Here is a 9607-nt window from a genome sequence, read left to right as displayed (position 1 = left end):
ACTTTATAATGTTATTTCAAAAAATGCTTCTAAAAATGAAAAATTGACATCTTCAAAGATTAAGAAAGAAATTTTTTAATGCTTTTCCAAGAGATAATCAAGGTCATTTGTGTGAAGTAATTGGTAAGGATAGTGTTTGCTATATTAGTAGACGAGTAGTGGAATCGTAATTAGAAAATAAGAAGTTATCTTATTATCTTTTATCGAGATTTTTTTTGTGCTGTCTCTTATAAAAGTTTCTGGTTCCGCCACTGCTTAGAGATCATTGATGGGTTGCAAGAGTTTTTTGTTTTTTATTTTAACAAGAAGTTATAAATCCAAAAACTACTTCAAGTTTTTATCTTTTACTTTTTTAGTTTTTAACTAATTTTATAAATTTAAAAGCTAATAACTATTTTTGCCAAACCTCTCTATAGACAAAAACTATAGCTTTAAACTTCTATCTACCAATATCATTATCAGTTTTCAACTATCATCTCGTTTTTGTCAAAAACACTACTTATGAAATTTCTAAATGTTTGAAATAAGGGTAATTAAAACTAGACATGGTATAGCCTAACCCAACAAGATAGTTAATGTCATGTAGCCCGATTTCAGCACACTTATAAATAAAATATAAATATAACAATTAAAGACGTGTTTGTCTTTACTAACAAACCGAAATTAATATTGTTGTATTTTTATTTCAGCTCATAAATCATAACATACAAGTACGTATATTCGTTTCAAGTGTTACATGTATCTTCACTTAAATAGTTATCATTTATCGATTCAATACACATACCAAAATCAATTTACTTCAAATTTCAAACGGCCAATATTTAAACCGAATCACCCACTTTGCCAATCCTTAAATAAACCGGATATGTAACGCTCTTTTCTCCATTCTCGTCTTCTTTCCAAGCACGCCGGAATTCCTCCATCACACCATTATTCAGTAACTCAACGCCCTTCTCTTTCGCCGTTTGGTAAGCCGACCATGATCTAATGTACGTACAGAATTCATCCAAACTCATCATCTTCTTACTTCGAAACTCAAACGGACCTGTGTCATCACATCCATCCACTGCTTCAAACGGAAATTCGATGCTCCTATACTTGTCATCAACAATTCCTCGCAGCAAATCCCAGTGAGGTTTTGATTCTGAGTAAAACTTGCGGAAAATTGGATCGAATTCATCATCAATTTCTGGAATAGTGTAGCACCATGCCGCGATAATGCCGTTAGGTTTCTTGAGTATCCATTTCACTTGATCGTAGAAGATGTCGTGATCGAACCAGTGGAGTGCTTGAGCGACTGTAACTAAATCAACACTTGACCCTGTTCCGATCTTCTTTTCCAATTCAGACATGGAAAGGTTGGGAGATGTACATTCGTAACGAATATTTGGGAGTTTTGGAGCAAATTCTAGTTGTTTGATGCTTGTATCTGTGCCGATTACGTTTTTGTATACGCTCGCAAGCTACGATCGTCATAAAATTCATTCGTTCATAAAAAAATTAGGGTTGATTTCCATTTTCCAATCGAACTTCAAAATTATCAACAATTAGTTAACAAACATTCATCCAAAAACAGAAATCAGTGATAGGAAGAACTTACGGAGGTGGCTGCCTGACCGCTGCCGGTGCCGACGTCCCAAACGAGGTCATGCTTGGGCGTCTTGGAGACGATGAAATCAAAGAGTTGTTGCGGATAACCTGGTCGAGTCTGGGAGTATTGCTTTGCTTGTTTCAAGAAAAGATTCGCCATTATTCTATACTCCTTCTCTTTCTCCGCCCTCTGGTTCGCCGCCGGCAACCCAAGCTGACCCGGATGATCTAATGGAACGACGAGAACGATGCGATTTGGGTGGTGGTAAATAGCCTAACTTTCGTGTTTCATTTCACTAGTAAAATTCGTGTTTGCTTTGACGAATAAGAAAAGATATTAACAAAATTAAATTGACTTCATGGTTAATTGGCCAGAACAGTCATTGCGGATCCAGGCAAGGTTTTGAAAACCGGCCCGGAGACCGAACCGGTCGTCTTACTGGTTCGATGGTTCAAGTGGTCCAATCGGTTGGACCGGTCTCAAAAACCGGAAAAACCGGATGATGTCATAATTATATTTAATTATATAAAAAATACAAAAAATGAAAAAAAATAAATATTTTTTAAAATTTCCGGTTTTGACCGGTTTTACCGGTTCAACCGGACCGGTTTTTACCGGTTTTCACTGGTTCAAACAAATGCCGGTTTTTTGACCTATATGAACCGGATCTGGGACCGGTTCCCGGTTGAACCGGTCGAACCGGCCGGTCCGGTCCGGTTTTCAAAACATGGGATCCAAGTACCAACGGTTGCATTGAGTGGTCCCCATATTTAAAGAAAATCCGAAATGTTTATTTTCCGAATAATATTCTGGACGTTCTAGAATAGGATAAAATCATTAAAATGATAGTCGATGTTGAAAATATTTTGATTTTACGAGTATTTTCTTGCTTTTCTTTACTTGTTTATTTCATTCTCATGGTGTTAGGATACTAAAATAACTTACTCTCGAATGTATCAAACGACTTTAAAATACAATGAATGAGTCTGAAAAAGGACCGAATCAAATTATGTAATGGGTCATTACTCATTAGCCTCGCTTAGTTGTCCGAGACAACTAGTAATAGAGTGTTAGGATTGCTTATTCATTCTATCAAACCACCTTCAAATAATTGGGATCATATGATTTTATTTTATTTTAATATCGACCGCTCTAATTCTTTATTTATAGGTTTTTAACGGTTCTTTGGTCGATGTGCAACTCCATAGAATATCAGCGACGTATACAACAACAAATGTGACATATGATCCTGAATGTTTGTAAAATAAGGAATAGCCATTTTTTGAAGAGTTATACCCTTTATCCCTTAATGTTGATGACAAGTTGGCATGCCATTGTCTTGATGCCTCTTTTAAGCCATAAAGAGATTTTTGTAAGAGCCAGACTTGATTAGAATTGGTCAATTCCAAACCGGGAGGTGGCTTCATATATATTTCTTCATGTAAATCTCCATGAAGAAAAGCATTGTTAACATCTAATTGATATATTGGTCAACTTTTCTTATCTTTAGTAGCTGTCAGTGCATGAATTGTGGTCATTTTTACCATCGGAGAGAAGGTTTCAATGTAATCAATGCCAACTTTCTGTGTGAAACCTTTTACAACCAATCTTCCTTTACACCTTCCAACTTCTCTATTTGCTTTGTACTTAAGCTTATATACTAATTTGCAGCTAATAGGTTTCTTACCCTTTGGTAAGTCCACAATTTTCCATGTTTGATTTGCTTCAAGAGCAACAAATTCTTTGTCCATTGCTTCTTGCCACTCTAGTAATGCATTTGCTTCTTCATAAGAAGATGGTTCTTTGAATTTATCCAAATTGTAAATGAGTTTCTTGCTATCATGTAACAACCCGTAATTTCAAATCAATGTAAGTTGAACTTATTCGAATATAAGCCTAAACTACAATCGTAAGCTAAGTAAATCCATATCATGGCATATATATACAATAGGAACTTGAATACCTTAAGGACTTATTTATACAAGTTAATTTTTATACTTACCTTGTAAATCATACTTATATATATAAGTGATGAACACTTTGAAATTATACATTTTATAACTCAATATAAGTGAAGGCAAGTCAAGGGGATTAAAGATTTAATCATAAAATGACACACACATGGAGTTTACAGTCCAAGAAACATCAAGAACATTGTGTTCACGGTTGAAAGCCAAACCGTGAACTCCATTCAAGAATCAAAAGCAAACCGTGAACTCTTTCCCATGTAAACTTTGGACCGTGAACACTTCATTCTAGAAGTGTTTAACCATAAACACTCGTCAAATGCCTTCATAATTTTATCCAAAGTTTGATTTCCCAATGTGATAACACTGTAAACATTCATTCACCGCCTTAGAAGTATGCTTTACACTTAAGAAACAAATGAAATAATTTGCTCATTTCACAAGCATAAACACCCTCATTTCCTCTCAACTGCAAACCTTAGTTCTTTATTTACTCTCAAGTATCAACACTTCGTATCTGCATCCATAATTCCCTCACTAATTGTAAGTAATCCATATATATTGATATCATTTACCTTGTTAAATTACTAGTTAACTAATTTAGGAATACAATTATATGTAAAATATAATCAGGATAATGTTAATCACACGTATTCTATACCGAGAATCATCGCAACCAGATCGAAACCAACCAGAAACTCATACACAAGGTGAGTTCATACCCCCCGTATTTTCATAATTTTTACTATTTTAAAGGGGGGGGGGATACAAGTCAAATTGTTTCAATCATCATCAAATCAAATGGTTTCAAAATTGTGTTAAAATGACATCAAGTCACCAAAATATATATATGCCATTTTAAATTTTGGCAGAATGCATATAATATTTTAAATTGCAATCTAGGTTGTAATTCTGATAGAATATAGCAAACATTAAAAAAAATTGTAACTTATTCTAATAGAATGTAATCTTCAAAGTATAAATTTTTATACAATGTAGTAAACAGAAAAAAAAAAATGTAATTTACTCTAACAGAATGTAATCTTCAAATCAATATATTCTAACAACATGTTATTTTACTTATCCTATCTTGCAATGTTTTTTTTTTTTTATTTTTCCTGTCTTGACAAATAAACTAATTGACATATAAATAATTAACCAAAAACATAATCGGAAGACATGAATAAAAAAATACCTAGATTTCACCGGAGAAGAAGAATCAACGACCACCACCACATCCTCTCCACCTCCTGACCTGCTTCGATCGGAGCAACAACCCCACCCCGCTGCTTCTCCCTTTGTTCTTCGGTCTAGTCACTCATCGGAGATCGATACCTCCTCCCCTCGCTTTCTTTCTCTTCTGTTCACATCGATCAAGGCCTATGAAGATTCGACTTCATCGTTGATTTCTTTGCCCCATCGGAACCCCTCCTGCCCTCTGATCGAACCTCTAGCACATCTCCCCTTCTATGGTAGCCCAAAACCTCCGAAACCCCGCTGAATAGCTGGGACCAATGCTGGGAAAACGAGAGGGAGGATAAATCGCTGTATACGTGATCGGCTAGGGTTTTCTTCCAACAGATTGTGACTACATCCCATATTTAAAGGAACAATAAAGAACATATTAATTATCTACCATATTTAAATATGTCAAGATTACTATAATACCCTTAAATTATTTATTTAATAATTAATTATTTCCTGAATTCTTATTGGTGCACACAGTCACATAATAATTGTCAAAAACATTTGAACCTATCTCTCTCTCTCTCTCTCTCTCTCTCTATATATATATATATATATATATATATATATATATATATATATATATATATATATTCCTATGTTCGATACAAATTGAGTTTTGGAATTCTTAAGCACGATGAAAGCAACATTTATTTTACTTCTACATTTCAAGTCATTATTGATACACCGTGTAATGCATCATCAATTGTATATACAATTAAATTGTATAAACAATAAACGATAATTTATTTATCGACCAATCCGATCACTAAATGTTGTGAATCAAACTAACAGACACACAATGAGACCAACAAATAATATTGAGAATTATATGTCGATTAATTACGATAAACAAACCCAATTATTATTATGATTACAAAGTTTCGTTCAGAAATCAGATCAATCCTTCTTGATTAGATCTGATTATAAGAAAGGTAGAAGAAGATTGTCCTGTTGTTGGACGAAATTAAACGCAAGATAGAAAAATAAAACCGACATGTTGATGGTTGATCTTGAACTTGGAATAACTGCACAGATTGGACTCCCGTCCTTAAAGGTTTTTACTTCGCTTCTATTGGTTGTAAGCAACATAGTAATACTCGAAAACTGGAAGAAAATCGTAGAGAGAGGAGGAGAGCTTCGATTTTCGTGAGTGACTAATACGACTTCTATTTATAGGTATCGAAACCCTAGAAGACATGAAACGGGCCCTAGAACCCCTAGGGTAACGACTTGCTCTCTAAGCAAACCATTTTATTGGCCTTCTAGAATATTCTGACTTGTCCTCTACGAAGTCAGCGACGGTCAACCATTTGACCAGATCGGTCCCTTGACTTGAACTCGTCAAAAGTAAAAGCTCCTCATCTCTCACAACATAAATTAGTACTAAGCTATGCGCACTAATGAGCTTGACTCATTCCTTTAATCTACTAAAGCCTTTCAATGTCTATCAAAAAATTAAGCTTATAAACTCATTAAAAGTTTCGTCCCATCAATATGGGATAGAAGAAACTTGCATACTTGCAACCTTTCCTCCATAATTTCAACACTAAATGATTATTATGTGAATTGGAGAAGGTGGATCCGATTAAACGGTTGTGGGTTTTATATGATTTTCATGTTTAAAGCATGGAAAGAGTTTGAGGTTTGTATTTTTCATGTTTTAGATTGTGGAGAGATTTAATATTTTTTTAACGCTTTAAAGCTTGTAGAAATTTTATTTTATTTTATGCTTTAAAGTTTAAAGTGTAATGAAATTTTATCTCTCCTAGCCCTTTTTTTTTTGTGTGAAATTTGTTAGTTTCTTTAAAATTACAAGTGTCAGCATTTCTTTTTACAACATTTTTTTTTAAATTTATTGGTTATTTTTTTTTACTAATTGTTATAAGTATTTATAAAAAAGTTGTTAACTTGCTTTATATTTTTTAATACAACTTTTTCCCTTGGATTATAACTATTTAAACTTTTCTAAATTGTCATTCAATTATATATATATATATATATATATATATATATATATATATATATATATATATGTTTTTAAACTAAATATTTAGTAAATTTTTAAAACATTTCATAGCTTTTTATAATTGTTTTTATACCTTTCTATAACATTTTAAAATTATTTTTCGTTAACGATGTGTTGTATGAAAATGTAAAAAGGTTTAAAAATGTAAAGCATTGTTTTAAAAATAGTTTTGTTTAAAAATGTAAAACATTGTTTAAGTCTGTATGAAAGTGTAAGACTTTTCTATAACATACAAAATACTTTTGTTTAAAAATAGTTGCATTAAAAGCGTTTGAACGAATAAAAAAAGTTTATAAGTCGTAATCCAAATTTAAAATGTTGTATTAAAAAATATAAAACAAGTTCATAATTTGTTTTGTAAATAAATATAACAAGTCGTAAATTTTCAATAAAGGGTTGTAAAATATTTTAAAAGTAAATATACAAAAAATTTAGTTACTCATTTAAAAAGTAAAATACATTTGTTGGTAACTTAAATACATTTTAAAAAGACAAAATTGCAAAAATGGTCTCTGGTTGGCAATTTTATGTGCTTTTGGTTCAAAACGAAATGTTGGTGCACCACTGGTCCAAAATTGAATATTTCTATTGTTTTTGGTCTCTATCTATTTAAAAAGACCATTAATGCTGTTATAATTTGTTTTTTTTTATTTTTTTAAAAATCTATTTTTATTCAAAATAAAAAAAACCCACCACCATCTCATGTCTCTCTCTCTCTATCTCTCTCTCATTCTGCAATTGGAACTCACACAAATTAGGGTTCGAACAAAGAGAGGAGGTTCAGAGTAATGGAGATCTCTCCTGAAGAACTATGAAAACACACACACTCACACACGTATTTACAGATTTGAGTTTTTTTTTTTTTTTTTTTTTTTTTTTTTTTTTTTTTTTTTTTTTTTTTTTTAAATGATTTGGGTTCTTTCTAGATATCCATATATGGTTCTTTCTCTCCACAAAATCTTTGCGTGTCTGCTTCCAAGGCTTGCAACAGGGACGAGTTACACAACATCACCCAAATCTTTATCCAATTATGTTCAGAAACATCAAAAGAACTTGTGAAATCACATGAGGGAGACGAATTCCTATGACAATACACATGTCTATTTTAGTTTTCCTTTTATCTATTGTATTTCTTTCCATCTCCCTCACATCACGCATTCATATACTCTCTTGTATCTGTTGAATTGGATGCCCGAGATGGGATGCCTTTGGATTTATTCATGAACTAGCAAAAAGGGGAAAAGAACATTGCACTGAAAGTGCTCGATGAAATGATTGAGATAACCTACAACTCAATTGAAGGTATTAAAGCCAAACAACCAAAGCATTCATGTGTTTGTTTAAAGACGGTTTACATCTTCCAGCATCGACCACGAATAGGGGCCACATCGGATGCTGGAGTTAAGGACGGAAGAACAGGGGCCAAGATTGAAAGAATATCGAACAAGCAATGGAACGTAATGGTGGCACAAGGGGTGGTGGGGGTTGTCAGAGGGAAGCGTTAGCAACGTACTGTCCCTGAGTTGGTTAAGACACAGATCCCCATATCCCTTTTCTAGCAATATCGAGCTACGACGATGTAGATTCCTCCTGGGAGACATAAATGGTTCAGGTTCTCGAGTTATGACTATCGGTGGTTTGGGTTTGTTTTTAGATTCGGGTGGACGACCTCTTGGTTGTCTGGCCACTTCGATAGATTCTCCATCGTTAACTGTGGTGCTTGACATCTTTCTTGGTTTGTGTGGGTGTGATCGCATGGTTTGGACTACGACGGCTACGACTATCAGCTTCCTATGATGTGTTGCTAAGCTGAAATTGGTGGCTGAAGATGGCGAAATGCTGCTACGGCGGTGTTTGTTGTTGTTCTGGATGGTGGTGATGTTATAATTTTGAGAACATGGTGGTAGTGTTTGAGAAACACATTAAACATAGAAGAATTACATGAGGATTACTTTGTGTAGAAAGATATTTGTGATTAATGCGTGAGAGAAAGATATGGTGGAAGCGGGGGTAGCACTAGGTGAGCTTGGAATTGAAGGGGGGGGGGGGGGGGGGGGGGGGTGTATCAACGGAGAAAAAGACACGGTGGAGAGAGAGAGTTTATTTTGTTTTTATTTTTCATTTTATTATAAGAATAAGAAAATAAATAAAAGAAATTAAAATATAATTAACTAAGGGGCATATTAGTCATTTTATGTGGGATGTGGACTAAAAACACAAGAAAATATAATCATAGGGACCAAAACCACACAAGTTATTGAAAATTGGACCGGTGGTGCAACAACATTTCGTTTTGGACCAAAACTACAGAATTTTGCCAACCAGAGGGACCATTTTTGCAATTTTGTCTTTTAAAAAATTTATTTCTCAAATTCAGTGATAACCCTTGGACCATTATAAGTACGAACAATTTTGACATAAATATACACGTTTTGTAAGCTTTAAAAGGTTAAATCTTTGCCCGAGAAAAACTATAACATAGGTACGGACTTAGAGGTGTACAAAATAGTTTGTACACCCCAAGTCAAAACCTTCTGGAAATCGGTTCGATTTGGGCCAACAAAAGTCAAAACCGGTTAAAGTTAAAACCGGTCTAGTTTCTAAATAGTTTTTGAGCAAAAATATCCAAACCAGTAGGAACGATTAGGATCGATTTGGGTGAAACCAATTCGAAAAAAAACATATTTTGCTAGTTTTACGTATTTTACCGAACTTGCTTTCAGTGTCAGAATTTAACGAAAATTTAATGGTTGATCAAAATGGGCAAAGTATAAC

General features: G+C 33.6%; 1 protein-coding gene and 1 long non-coding RNA gene across 2 annotated transcripts; both read right to left on the bottom strand.

Moving 5' to 3' along the window:
• Window positions 1-660: 660 nt before the first annotated feature.
• Window positions 661-1918, bottom strand: LOC111889245 (uncharacterized). The gene is made up of 2 exons (XM_023885381.3): window positions 1601-1918; window positions 661-1463 (listed from the first exon to the last, which is right to left on the bottom strand). Exons 1-2 carry the CDS (start codon window positions 1748-1750, stop codon window positions 822-824), a joined length of 792 nt encoding a protein of 263 aa, XP_023741149.1. The 5' UTR covers window positions 1751-1918; the 3' UTR covers window positions 661-821.
• Window positions 1919-4597: 2679 nt separating this feature from the next.
• LOC128127588 (uncharacterized) lies at window positions 4598-6345 on the bottom strand. Its single transcript, XR_008225480.1, has 2 exons — window positions 5801-6345; window positions 4598-5146 (listed from the first exon to the last, which is right to left on the bottom strand). It is a non-coding gene; the product is annotated as an uncharacterized LOC128127588 (long non-coding RNA).
• Window positions 6346-9607: the final 3262 nt, after the last annotated feature.

Source organism: Lactuca sativa, chromosome 8 (assembly GCF_002870075.4).
Source record: "Lactuca sativa cultivar Salinas chromosome 8, Lsat_Salinas_v11, whole genome shotgun sequence".
NCBI classification, from domain to species: Eukaryota; Viridiplantae; Streptophyta; class Magnoliopsida; order Asterales; family Asteraceae; genus Lactuca; species Lactuca sativa.
The sequence above is the reverse complement of the archived record's forward strand: the minus strand, read 5'-3'. Positions and strand labels throughout refer to the sequence as shown.